Here is a 13,135-nt window from a genome sequence, read left to right on the forward strand (position 1 = left end):
CTGTGCAGCTTGCTAGGAATAAATGCATTTTAAAGTAATAATAAAACAAGCCACATCCTGTTCTACATCTACGCAGTAAGTATCTAATGGCGTAAGATGCAGCAACACAGCACAGAGATGTGTATAGAATACTTTCTTCCCACCTTCTTCCTCATGTAACTGCATAAAATAGGGTTTTGCAAAATTTGGGGATCCAGGTAAACCATGCCTGCCCATTTATCCATTTGTGACTCCACTTGAATCTTACAAACTGAGTAATCCATCATTCTGGAGCAGACCAGTGTTCACTACAATCACACGTATCTGTGGGACCAACCCTCAGCCTGAGCAACTGAAACGCTGCTGTTGCTGTTCCTGGCCATGTGCATGGATACAGTGACAGGGGGCTGGAAGCTGAAGGAATTGTGCTGAAGAAAAGCAGGGAACAAAGGAGCAGCACATTCACCCCCAGCAGAAGATACCTGTCAGAATTCATCACTGTTCCTAATGCAGAAGCCACGAGGCTCAACGTAACGACACGAAACCCTCACAGCTTTAAGGCCTCCAGTCTCAACAAACGATTTGTAGCATTCCGCCCTCCCTTGCACGCAGCCCCACTGCGCACACAATGCACGCTGCACACACAACGCACAGTGCACACAGGGCACACGCTGCACACAGCACACAGAGCACCGTGCACACACAGCACACATACAGCGCACACAGTGCACAGCACACATCGCACACAGTGCTCAGCACACACAGCACACACTGTGCACACACAGAGCGCACAGCACGCTTGTCACAGGGCTGCTCGGAGCCGCTATGAAGAGGGCCGCCAGCCCCGGGCAGCCCTCACACACTCTAGGGACCCGACAGGCTTTAGAAGCGTAGCCGCTCTGCTGTCTTCGGCACCCGGCCCGCCAGGCTGCTGCGCTCCGGGACCAGGCCGCGGTCTCCGGCCCGGGCACGGCGGGGGGAGGCGGATGAAGGACCCCGCGGCTGGGCCCCGCCGCAGGCCCGGCTCCCGCCTCCCTCCGCCCGGCAGGGCCCACATCCCCGCACCTGCCCACCCCGCCTGCGGCCCCTCGGGCCGCCCCTCACAGAGGCAGCACCGACCCCCGCGGCGCTGCCCCGGCCTGGTGAGGCCCACCGGCAGCCCGCCACCGCCCCGCGCCGCCGCCCCCCGCCGCCGTTCCCGGGGCAACGCCGCAGTTCTCGCGAGAGCTCTGGGCGGAAGTGGCGCAGGGCGCGTGAAGGGTGGCCGTGGGCAGTCAGGAGGTCACGTGACACAGGCGCGGGGATTCCGAACGGCGGAGCGGGGGAGGTGCGGCCCACTCCGCACCGCACCGCACCGGGGGAGGCCGAGGGCGCGGCTCGTACCGCACCGGGGAGGGGGGGTCCGGGAGCGCGGCCTGAGCCGCACCGGAGGTGCTGGGCCCGGGAGCCCCCCGGCCGGGCTGCGTGTCCCGCAGCGCAGTGCGAGGTGCGGCCCGTCGCTGCGGCCTTCCTTCGGGCGGGCCGCCCTGCCCCCGGCGCCGTTCGCCGCTCCATCTGCCCCGGAGGCGCCGCCTCCCGGCGGAGTGAACCACGGCCCGCTCCGCCTTGCCGGTGGCGGCCGGACAGGATGCCCAGGGTGACGCTGAACGGCATCACGGTGGATTTCCCCTTCCAGCCCTACCGCTGCCAGGAGGCCTACATGGCCAAGGTGCTGGAGTGCCTTCAGAAGGTCAGTGCCGCCTCACTTCTAACTGGGCAAAACGACCTTTTGGATAAAACGGTGGTCACCATTCAGGTTGACTTTTGGTTATCTGTATGCCGCCTTATCCAAGTCTTTCTTGTGTTTTTATTTTACTGTATAGTTATTAAAACCGCAGAGGCGTGCAGGTGGCGGTCAGGAAGGGGGGTCGATAGGATGTTCCTGCCTGGCTTGGGAAAAGGAGGAAAAACTGTACAAGTTGTCCTTGTCTTCGTGCAGCCTGGCCTGCGCTATTGGGGGTTTGGGTCTGTGGTGTTAGTTCTTTGGCTGTCAGTGTGACTTTTCATTTTATCGTCAATAAGGTAATCTTAATGAATGTCAAGGAAGAAAGTGTTTTTTACAATAGTCACCTTTGTTCTGGATTTGTTTAACAGATCTTCATGGTCCCTGTTCTTCTGCAAGCTCAAACAAGCTTGTGGTGGAAGCTTTGGCTTTCCATGTGGCTCAGTATTCCCCCGTGTCACAGGCAGTGGCTTGGTTCCTGCTTGGCACCTCCTTATTCTAAAATAAAGGCGTTGTAAGCCTATTATATGTATAAATTATTTTCATTCTCTTGGACACAAATTTTCGCAGCAATGCAAGGTCAGCTGCTAGTTTTTCTGCAACTTCTAGTATTGTTACAGCCTTTAAAACTAACATCCAGTAGGACGAAGTGTTACAACTACTTGCAAAATTTTCTGCCTAAACTGATGTGGGATATAGTCTCAGTTCTAAAGGACACTAGTGGTCTGTAATCTAAGAATCATTTTCTAGGTTTTGTTGCAATAACTTCCCATATTTTCATGTGTCTTATGCTAAAATGTGATGCACTTTAGTTGCTCTAAGTGTGGAGAATTGCTCTGCTAAGTAAAGAGTAATAGCTGGCTCTGGGTTTTAGATTGAGCCTCAGTAAGTTGATTAGAGGATCCTACAGGTTGTGAATTTATAACAACCTTACGTAGGGCTTTTGTGTGTTTCTGTTGTGTGGTAGGGCCTGCCAGATGGCGATTGCTTTTGTACTGACAATATGCAGTACTGCAAAGACCTGTTCTAGCTGAATCTCCAAGTTACTTTTTTGTTCCCTTTTTATTTTATTTCTCTTCAATGAAGAAGGTAAATGGCATTTTGGAGAGCCCTACGGGCACAGGGAAGACCCTCTGCCTGCTGTGTTCCACTCTAGCTTGGCGGGAACACTTAAAAGATACTATCTCAGCCCACAAAATTGCACAGCGTATGAATGGGATGGAACTCTTTCCAGACAGACCCATGTCGTCCTGGGGCAATGCTGCCACAGATGCCGATATCCCAAGTAAGTACTGCAGTTTTTATGCTCAGTAGAGGTGATATAGGAATGTTAATTAACATTTGCTTTTATCTATCTTTTGTAATAACTATGTAATTCTAAAAGTAATGGAGCCATTGTTTAGCAGGTGATGCACAGTTTCGCCAATTTATAGATTTTAAAGGTGTGTTATACATTTTTAATTTTTCTTAGAACATTAGAAACTCCTTTAGCTCATTTTGTGTGTGTGAATAGTTTAGTTAGGTGACAGAATTTCTTGCTGCCTCTACAAGGCAAACTGTTACCCTAGTACCAGCTGGGAAAGGGGCTAGTAGTATCTCTGGTTCTTTCCATGCTACTAATGTATTTCCTCTTTTTTTTTTTTCTCCTCTATTTGGCAGCTTATTACACTGACATTCCTAAAATAATTTATGCCTCCAGAACTCACTCACAACTTACACAGGTCATTAATGAGTTAAAGAACACAGTCTACAGGTAAATACAATTTAGGGTAATGTTCCTATTAAAATAAAAGGTGGTGAAACTGTCTGATTTAATTATTCTTTGAATTTATATGGACGAATGTATAAAAAAATTATACTCAGTGAAATGTAGTTCCTTAATATGCATGTATAGAACTTGGGTTTGGGGTTTTTTTTTGTATTTCACAGCTTCTTTTATCTCCTTCAATCATAGAATTTCCTGAATTTGGTCTGGTTTTTACCTGGTGTTTTTTTTTTTTTTTTCTTTTTTTTCTGGAGCATTTCCTTAAGGCAGTGGGAAGCCATTACAAAGTTGAATTCCTTAGGCTGATCTAAAGCTATGAAGAACTCTGTGGTTTTTCTATACCAACGTCTGTCACAGTTTTCAGCTGTTGACATGCCAGTGTGTTGACTGAGCTCTTTGGACAGGCAGTAGTGATTTGTTTGTATGTGTCTTGTAAAGATACAGCCCTGTAATGAACAAAGAAGTATTGTGAATGTTTGTAGTGCATCAGTTCTTGTCATAAACTTACCCTGAAAATCACAGCCAGCTTGGAATAGTTCGTAATAGATTACAGGCCCCAGCTTCTTCGGCTGCACTGTCATAACAGAACGCAGATTTTATAGTGGATGATGTAAGCTGCTGATTATTTACCTCGTGCTGTAAACTGCTGCTTATTATCTCCTGCTGTTACCAGGAGAAATGCAGTATCGTAAAGTCAAATAACATATATAGCTGTTACAAACAGACAGAGTTACTGTTTCTGATTCTGACCCTTATTTTGAGCTCATCTATTTCTCCTGAACCTTTTAGTTTTGATATATTTTACCCAACCTAGGCATGTACGTGTTCTTCTTTCTTGCCTTATTTTTAACAGGTTTGTGTATTCTGTTTGAACAGGCCAAAGGTATGTGTTTTGGGTTCCAGAGAGCAGCTTTGCATCAATCCTGAAGTGAAGCGACAGGAGAGCAACCACATGCAGGTGAGAATAGAGTCTTGAAAGCATGCACAGTGAGAACATGGAGGGGTTTTGTTTTGGTGGGGGGTGTGTAATTCTGAACTCTGACATTGTTTAACCACTGGAGGCTGTAGGGAAAGACAGTAGTTCTAGAAACCAGAAGTTCCTTGAAACACGTTTAGTTTTATGAGGGCAAAATTAAATTCTGAGTCTCTGGTAGCATTTTCCATCCAGATGAGGACGTCATTGTGTACAGTGTGACAGGCAACAGTTTGCACTTTACTTTCTGATCTGCCACTTAAGTGTTTTTCAAGAGCAATAATAATTTCAAAATAGTGATTCAGTGATTGATTTACCTGTTATTTTACAAGTAATATCAGAGATTACTGTCTTGAAAAATATTAGTGGCAAAATATAACAAAATTTCCTCTGAGTGTCTGAGCGTTCTGTGCTGCGTAAAAGAGAGCTTAACTTTCATGGTGGGCAGAGACACATGTGACTTCAAAACTGAAGAACTGTGATTAGTATTTATTCATTAGCTGGTGTTAGAGAAAGCTCATAGCTCTTTTCCCCTTAACATGCTTCTCAGTGCTTGACAAGGTGTGCTACTGTTGGCTAAAATCTACTATATTTTACAGATCTACATGTGCCGAATGAAAGTGATGACTCGTACTTGTCATTTCTATAACAATGTGGACGGTGAGTATGGCTGTGGAAGTAAAGCCCAATGTTTTGGAGAGGGAGAGATTTGTTAGGCAGGTGGACAAGTTTGGAAGAGTTGGCAGAATCTGCCTGTGTGTTTTGCTCTGTGTTCGTGTCTTTCAAGGAGGAAGAGTTAGAAAGTGGGTGAGAGTGATGATCAGGGTAACAATGGATCTGTGCATAATAGCTTTACCTAAGCTTGTGGTTGTAATGTAACTTTTCACAGAAAAGAGTACGGAGAAAGAACTGATTGAACCAATCATGGATATTGAAGACTTGGTTAAAAATGGAAACAAGCACAGGTAAAAGAACCCCCTCTGACCTTCCTCCACCTTACTTGTGAAAATAGTGAAATCTGGGTTTCTGCTCATTTTTATTAATAACTTTGGTATGAACTTGACATATACTAAAATAGCAGAACAGTGATGGGAGCAAAGCAGAGTTGCAGAAACTGCTTCCAACACAATCATGTATGCACTGAGGCCTTAGCTTCTGTCACAGCAGTATTTCATCATACAGCAGTTTATTTCAGTCCTTACTTGGGTAAAGACTGAGTTGGGTCAGAGTCGGGCTCACCAGTATTTTATTTCTTGCTTGAGCAGGGGCTACCAGTATCATCTGACATGACAAATGATATTGCAGTTTTGTTGAAGAGCATGACGTGATTGATTTGTTGAGATAAAATAGTCCACTGCAGCATTTACTTCTAGCTTAAAGGGGTAAAATAATAATGCAGCAATGAATGCCACTCTTTCTCCTTTAATTTATTTTTCCTTTGTTTGGTTGAGCTGCACAGCTAGGTATTATTTTCTACATTTCTTTTTACTTGCCTTCTGTGAATAGAGCTAGCAGTCTGCCCTAAAATTAAGCATGCCAGTTTCAGCTCCCTAAGAAATTAATTAGAAACCCTTGAGAGTGTGAAACATAGTCCATAAATGTTGAATGCGCTCTTAATATTTTTGCAAGTATTTCTTTATAGTTTGTACTATTTTTTCTTTAAACAGAGCTTGTCCTTATTATCTTTCTCGAAGCCTGAAGCAGCAAGCAGATATTATTTTTATGCCTTACAACTATTTACTAGACTCAAAGGTAACACATATCTTTGCTTTTAGATGCAATTGTTCTTCTGTTTATCTTACATGCTTTTAGTGGATAAACTGTGAAGAACTGATGCACAGCAAGTGAATGCATTATGTCCTATACTTGAAAACTAATCAAAACCCAGTTCAAATTCAAAACCATAGAGGATGCCATTCTGTGTTTTTTCTCTGTAAAGACTTCTCCCACATATAAGAATTATTTTCTTTTTTTCTTTTTTCTCTTTTTTACTTTTATTTGAGATCTTGCTCTTTTTATAGAATTAGCTTTGCAGAATGTGATGCCCTTGTTTGGTGATACTCACCTCCTGAATACAAATCTTCAGTCACATACTGTGTGGTATTTTTGCGTGCATCCTGAGACATTTTTGTTTCTGCAGCCAGCTGCATGATTTCTAGACTAAGGAAACTTTTTCGGTAGAGGCTGGACATCTCTTTTTGGAAATAATTGCTGGCTTTGTAAAGAAAGCTGGTACAATAAGTTGTCCACATTTGATGGATAGAAAATGAAACCTTTGAAAACTCTGAAGAAATGAATCTGCAGACATCTTCACGCAACTTGGAGTAACTAATGAGTTGTCATAAAAGCCAGATTACATTCCACTGCTACAAAAGGCAAAAAGACAATATGTTTAATAAACTAAAAAGTAAAATTAAATTAAAAAAATATCTGTGACCACCTTAAGCAAAGAGGCACTGTGAAATGAAGCTATGCGATCTACTGCTGGGGTATGGTCTGGGCAAGAAACGGATGCTCTGAAGACACAAGCATAAATGTGTAAAACCAAGGCAGATTCCCCTGTTCTGCACCCCTCTCCTTCGAGAGCCCTATCGGCAAAAATAGTGACTGAAACCAATTCTGATAAACTTCTGCATCCTAGTATGGTACACCTGTTTCTTTTTTTTCTTTATTACAATGTAAGTTGTAACCTCCATAAACTTTGATGTGAACTGTGGCTGTTCAGCCTGGAGAAAAGGAGGCTTAGAGGAGACCCTGTCGGTCTCTGCAACTCCCTGACAGGGGCTGTAGGCAGGTGGGGGTCAGTCTCTTCTCCCAAGTAACAAGTGATAGGGCAAAGAGAAACAGCCTCAGGCTGCTCCAGGGAGGTTCAAGTTGGATATCAGGAAAAATTTGTTCACCGAAAGGGTGGCCGAGCTTTGGAACAGGCTGCCCAGGGAGGTGGTGGAGTCACCATCCCTGGAGGTGTTTAAAAGACATGTAGATGTGGCACTTGGGGACATGGGCTAGTGGTGGGCTTAGCAGTGCTGGGTTAACGGTTGGACTCATGATCTCAAAGATCTTTTCCAACCTAAATGGTTCTGTGATTCTGTGATGTGTTTTTTAGCACCTTCATTTCCAGAGAAAATGATTCTGTAGTTTATATATAAAGGTAACCACAGCAATTACTTGCGGTATTCTTTTTTTAAAAATAATTCAAGATACTTGAAAACTCAGGTTTTGTGTCTCATGAGCCAATTTCTCAATCAAATCTGTGTTTCTTCGTGGCCTTTTTGTCCATTCCCATGTTCTCTTTTTCGTCTTCAGAGCCGGAGGGCACACAACTTGGACCTGAAGGGGACTGTGGTAATTCTTGATGAAGCTCACAACGTGGTAAGCTGTTTCTGGTCTGTTGCCATTTTTCAAACTTCATCCAAAGAGGAAAACAGGCATGTGCCCTAACACAGTCTGTAAAATCTGTACTCAGCTATACGTTGTAAGTGGTCATTATCATGAATATTTGTTTCTGTGACAGCTAAAACTTTGTAGTTTAATTAACAGTCCTTTGATGCTACTGTGATTTTCTGCAAGGTGATAGCTTCTTCCTGAAGGGTAGATCTCCAAATTTATGGGGTGCTTACTTTCTTGTTTGGAGAGTTCTCTTCCATGGTGTAAGAAATCATGAAAGATCCATTCTTAAGCTCAGCTGCATCAGCTATCCAAGTGCAGTAGATGGCAAACGTGACTCTTAATATTTCCAGGTCTTCACTTAAGGCAGGGGGGGAAGGAAAAAATGCTGCATTATGAGATCTTCCTCTTGGCTGACTCAAAATGGCAGCCCTTTGCCTAAATAATGAAACGCAAAAGAACATTTGAAATATGTCCCTTTTTTTTTCTGCCACATGAACAACCTCCCAGTGGGATTTCTGCAAAAGAGCTGTGGAGTTCGTTTGGGTTTTTTTCGTGATTGTGTGATCAGTAACAGGCCACCAGTGGGTGTGCTGTATTTGACTAGAGAGAGTTGCAGAGTTGCATCCAGTATTTGCTCCTTTCATCAGAACGTCTTATTTCTGTTGAAAAACGGGTGGAGATCCAGTTGTAGTTTTCTTTTTTTTTATCCCACCTCCCCCCCGCCTTTTTAGCGTCTAAAAAATATTAATTGGTGCCAGCATGCAGAAATCAATCAGAAAAGCCATTCTAGAGCTACTCATTTTGCAATAGTTCTCCCACAGTACTGTCTGTTCCAAGTTAGTATGGGGAAACTTTGTAATTACTTTGAAGTAGAACTGACCTCTTTCTGATTAGATTGTTTATACATGCAGCCAATTCAGCTTTTTTTTTCTCTTCATAACATTTCTTCATAGCTGTTGCAGTCAAATTTTTGTGTAGTTTACTATTTCCCTTCATTCCTCAGGGGAAAAAAATTCTTTTCATGAATGAAAAATATGTGACAAAACAATGTGACTTATTTTTTCAAGGTCAGAGAGAGTTTTGTCAAACTTCGCAGTTTGAGTGTTCAAACAGTTACGTTTTTTAATAGAAGGTTAGTAGGTTTCCTTCTTTCCCTGTAATAATATTTGTTCTGGCATACGTTTTGGCCCAAATTTGGTGTGTGAATAACATGCATTCTACTGTTTGCTTTTTCATGGCCCGCCCTTTATTTCTTTTTTTTCCGCCATGCCCCTATCTCTGCAAGCTCACGAGCGGCAAGGGCTGTGTCTTCATATGAGTGAGTGTAGGCATACAAGGATCTCCTAGGAGTATGAGGGGGACTGGGAAGCAGCTCTTTCAAAGGATAAACTGATTTGCTAACTAAAAAATTGGTACTTGAACAATTTGTCATCAGGCAGCAAGCTATTTGGCAACTGCGTGGGAGAGAAAAATCTATTAGCAACAACATTAAGAATGCAGAGGAGGGTGACTCCTATTAAAAGGATCTTAATGATGGCAGTGATTTGCTGTTACATGGGAATGTTTTAACTGGAGGCCAGAAACGAAATGAAGCCTGGTTATCTGGACTTTATCATCTGTGAAATTGCTTGAACAAATAGCACACTGAGCAGTCCACGTAATGCTTCTATTCCTTATTTTTAGGAAAAGTTGTGTGAGGAGTCATCTTCTTTTGACTTGACACCCTATGATTTGGCTTCGGCAATGGATGCTATAAACATCGTACTGGAAGAACAAGCCAAAGTGGTTCAACAGAATGAAATAAAGGCTGAATTCAATATGGAGTTGGGCAATTCAGGTGTGTTGGCAACCACAAACCACCATTTCACTGGGAGTATAGGGTGCCGGTACCAAGAACTGAAACATAACTTTTCCTAGCAGTTCCTGGAAAATTTACTGAGTAGATAAATTACTGTTAATTAGTAATCACTGCCAGACAAACATGAAAAGATTTGGCTAAACCCATGTGACATGAGGGGTCTTGAAAAAGAACAGTGAGCGGAATACAGATGTCTTTCTATATACAGAGTTCTAGCCTTCATAGCCATAACATCTAAAAAGGCATAAAGAAACTAGGAATGAAACAGACTTCTCTGTATTCTCTCCTTTCTTCTGCAGGGCTGAACATGGAACTTGAAGATATAGCAAAGATAAAGAGTAAGGCTGTTTTTTGCTGTTGCTGAAAATTGTTGTTGAAACGGTTTCAAAAGGTCAACAACTATAAATGGGGTTCACAGAGCATTTCTGTGGACATTGTTCTTGACTGAGAAATTCATGGAAGTTTGTTGTCTCTTTCCGAGAATTTTGTGGAATGTTTACTTACAGTTTTTTCCCAAGAAGATGAGAGATTTGGCAGATGAATGCATCACTTCCTTCTTTGCTAGAAGTACTCTATTTTCTAATCTTGTCGGTGGGCTGGAGTTGTATTGATTGCATCATTCTGCTGTAAGAACATGCTGTGTGAAGTTAATAGCCAGAGCCTGAGATGTCTCATGTTTACAAAGCACTTCCAAGAACAACTTTCCCTGTCCATAGAGAAGATTTTATCATTTAGCTGACAACTTAAGCTTCATCTAAGAGTTGAGAACTGGAAGTTCTTAAGGCTGAATATGAATATTTAGAGGTGACATCTAGGAAATGTTTTTGATCATTTTGATTTGTTTACAGAATTGAGAAAACAGCTAGATTGCTGTCTCTGGTAAAAGCCTTTGTAATAAAGTACATTTGAAAAAGAGGCTTAGATGTGTCCCAGAAGTGAGTTTCTGTGAACCCTAACTTTTTTTCCCTTCTTGATTCTCTTAAAGAAATTCTTCTTCAGCTAGAAAGTGCTATTGATGCAGTGGAGCTGCCATCGAATGGTAGTGGAGTCACCAAAGAGGGAAGGTAAATTTCTTCTCGTTAATGTGTTTACATGCTAAAGGCACAGCAGATTCTAGAGCTGGGTGACACTGGGTCAGCTTTGAGGATTGGCAGCACTATTCTAGCTTCTGGGAATAGTATTTTTCCAAGGTTTCCTTAAATCCCCTTTCAGTAGTAAACATTATTTCTGGTGGAACGTCCTTTTAAAGTGTTTCAGGAGTGGAAAAATCCTATGCTGGGTGTATACCTCTCAGGTGTTCTGAACTGGAAGAAGCTTCTCGCTATGCTGCTTTCAGTTTTGCGTCATGTTTTAAACAGAGGTACTAGTGCTGTAGTGATTTGGTTTGAGGTACCTCATTGCTCTAAAAGTCTCCTAAGCTAATACATACAGTACATAGTAAAAAAACAAATCATGGAAATTGCATGCAAATCTCTTTCTAAATTTTATGTATTGTTTGTTATAGAGAAATTGTGGAAAATGTGAAGGATGTGGTCAGTATGCTTTCTGTCATGCCCATATTGTCTGCTGTCTTTATAACCAAATACTTATTTTTATTCCTGTGAATTTTTCTTTCTCATGGAGACAAGAATGTTTTGCTACTAGATGGTGAAGTTATTGTTGTTATAAAAGAATAACACTAATAGTGTCCATATGAGTATTTACGGTGTTTACCCCTTTGTGCTTTTCCTTTGTAAATTGCAGCTACATCTTTGATCTGTTTGCTGAGGCCCAAATAACATTGCAGACCAAATCCTTGCTCTTGGAGTCACTCGAGCAGATTTTACAGTTTCTTTCAGGCCGTAAGTGTAAATCTGTTAGTTGTTTCACTCAGACTTTTCTCTGTAGTGTAAGTAATGGGAAGTTTGCATTGTTCGGGGAGCAGAGGGGAGAGAAAGACTGCTTTGTTTAGGTTACAAAGCTTTTAAGAAGCTTTTAAAAGCTAAAATCTGACCTCAAATGCCTGTGTCTTTCCATTAAGACTTGCTGCAAGCTGCTGGGAAATGTTTTATGTCTGTTCATGCAACAGAACTGGTTTTAAGAACTACTTTGTGTCAAAACCTGGGTGTGTACCAACATATGTGTGTACATATGTGTGCGTACACAGAGATTTTTGCACTCAACACTTTTTCTCCAAAACGGGAAGGATTGCAAGGTGGAGCTTGTTGACATTTTGCTGATGCCACTTGTAGTGTCTTGAGCTCTTCTGGGGTCATGGAATTATGAAACAGGAGTGCTTGGAATCACGCAATGTGGTGGGTTTTTTCCTTGTTTTAGCAAGCTTCTGTTCTACTGTCTATCAGCATCTCGTTCTTAATTTGCCCTTCTGCAAAGAAAAATCTCCAACTTCTACATGTGTTAAGAAAATTATTTAGTCCTCACTAGCAGGCTCTCCAGTAAAAGAATTGATGAAAGCAAGCCCAGTCTGTGGAGACTAAGAATATAGACTGTCAGTTCTGCAGGTGTATCCTTTGAGAACACGTCTATCCTTCCTGTTATTTTTTCTCTTCCCAGCATCTTTCTCCTTTTAGGCTATTTGCTCTCTGCCTTAACAGGTCCATCTGTTTCATTTCCATGGTCAAATTCTTATCATCAGTGTATGCCATATAGTCTTTTAGCTGCTCTGTAGTCACTGTTTTAAGCATACTAGAAGCTTGGAGGTGATTTATAAAAGGCTATATCTATAGCAAAGGTTAGCTTTGTTTCTCTGCATAACTGCGTAGTCAGTTTTCTGGTCTTTTCTTCGTGAGACTAATAGTAGTCGTGTGAGCATTTGTAAAAGTAACCAAACAGTTTAAGCATGCTTATCTTGGTTTCAATTATCTCCTTTCCAGTTTTTAATGTAGAGGAGCCTCAAGAAGTTTATGTAGCTGTCTCAGATGACAGCTTCCCAATGTGTCAGAGATGTGAAACTTCCTTTGGAATGCCAGTTTCATGTTTCTCTCTGCATCTTGAATTATGTTGAAAAACTTGAAATAATTTGTTTTAGATAATATTTTCAAGTCATTGTATTCAGTATGTTGTGCTGTTCAGGTAAGACATAGATCTGTACAAATGGATGTATGTTTGTGTTGTAAAAGTAATCATGCGTTGTTATGTCTAGGTACTGGGATATTTGTCAATATATCTGGATTGCATAAGCTCTCGGATATTATCCAGGTAAATAACTAATGCTGCTTCTATATACATCTGAAGGATAGAAGAGCCGGTTAAAAAAATTAGGAAAGACATTGGGTCCATTTTATTCTTGATTGTATGTATGTCTGTGCAGTGATGGAAGTCTGTGGGGTTTTGAGGAGAAAGCTGCTGCCTAGCGGGATGCTCTACTTCAGTTTTTACCCAGGTTGTTGTTTTATGGTTCTGATCTCC

The 13,135-nt window shown here is 42.1% G+C and overlaps 1 protein-coding gene across 5 annotated transcripts in view; it reads left to right on the forward strand.

The window, feature by feature from the left end:
• Positions 1-1,277: 1,277 nt before the first annotated feature.
• RTEL1 (regulator of telomere elongation helicase 1) overlaps positions 1,278-13,135 on the forward strand; it is a 50,688-nt gene continuing 38,830 nt past the window's right edge. For all 5 annotated transcript variants that reach the window (XM_040608265.1, XM_040608266.1, XM_040608267.1 and 2 more), the window contains exons 1-13: positions 1,278-1,708; positions 2,828-3,026; positions 3,401-3,494; positions 4,383-4,464; positions 5,079-5,139; positions 5,369-5,444; positions 6,147-6,231; positions 7,786-7,851; positions 9,553-9,706; positions 10,027-10,065; positions 10,713-10,791; positions 11,471-11,568; positions 12,870-12,925. In XM_040608265.1, coding sequence (XP_040464199.1) covers positions 1,607-1,708; positions 2,828-3,026; positions 3,401-3,494; positions 4,383-4,464; positions 5,079-5,139; positions 5,369-5,444; positions 6,147-6,231; positions 7,786-7,851; positions 9,553-9,706; positions 10,027-10,065; positions 10,713-10,791; positions 11,471-11,568; positions 12,870-12,925 — 1,191 coding nt within the window. In that variant the 5' untranslated portion in view covers positions 1,278-1,606. The remainder of the gene's footprint in view (positions 1,709-2,827; positions 3,027-3,400; positions 3,495-4,382; positions 4,465-5,078; positions 5,140-5,368; positions 5,445-6,146; positions 6,232-7,785; positions 7,852-9,552; positions 9,707-10,026; positions 10,066-10,712; positions 10,792-11,470; positions 11,569-12,869; positions 12,926-13,135) is intronic.

Source organism: Falco naumanni, chromosome 10 (genome assembly GCF_017639655.2).
Source record: "Falco naumanni isolate bFalNau1 chromosome 10, bFalNau1.pat, whole genome shotgun sequence".
NCBI classification, from domain to species: Eukaryota; Metazoa; Chordata; class Aves; order Falconiformes; family Falconidae; genus Falco; species Falco naumanni.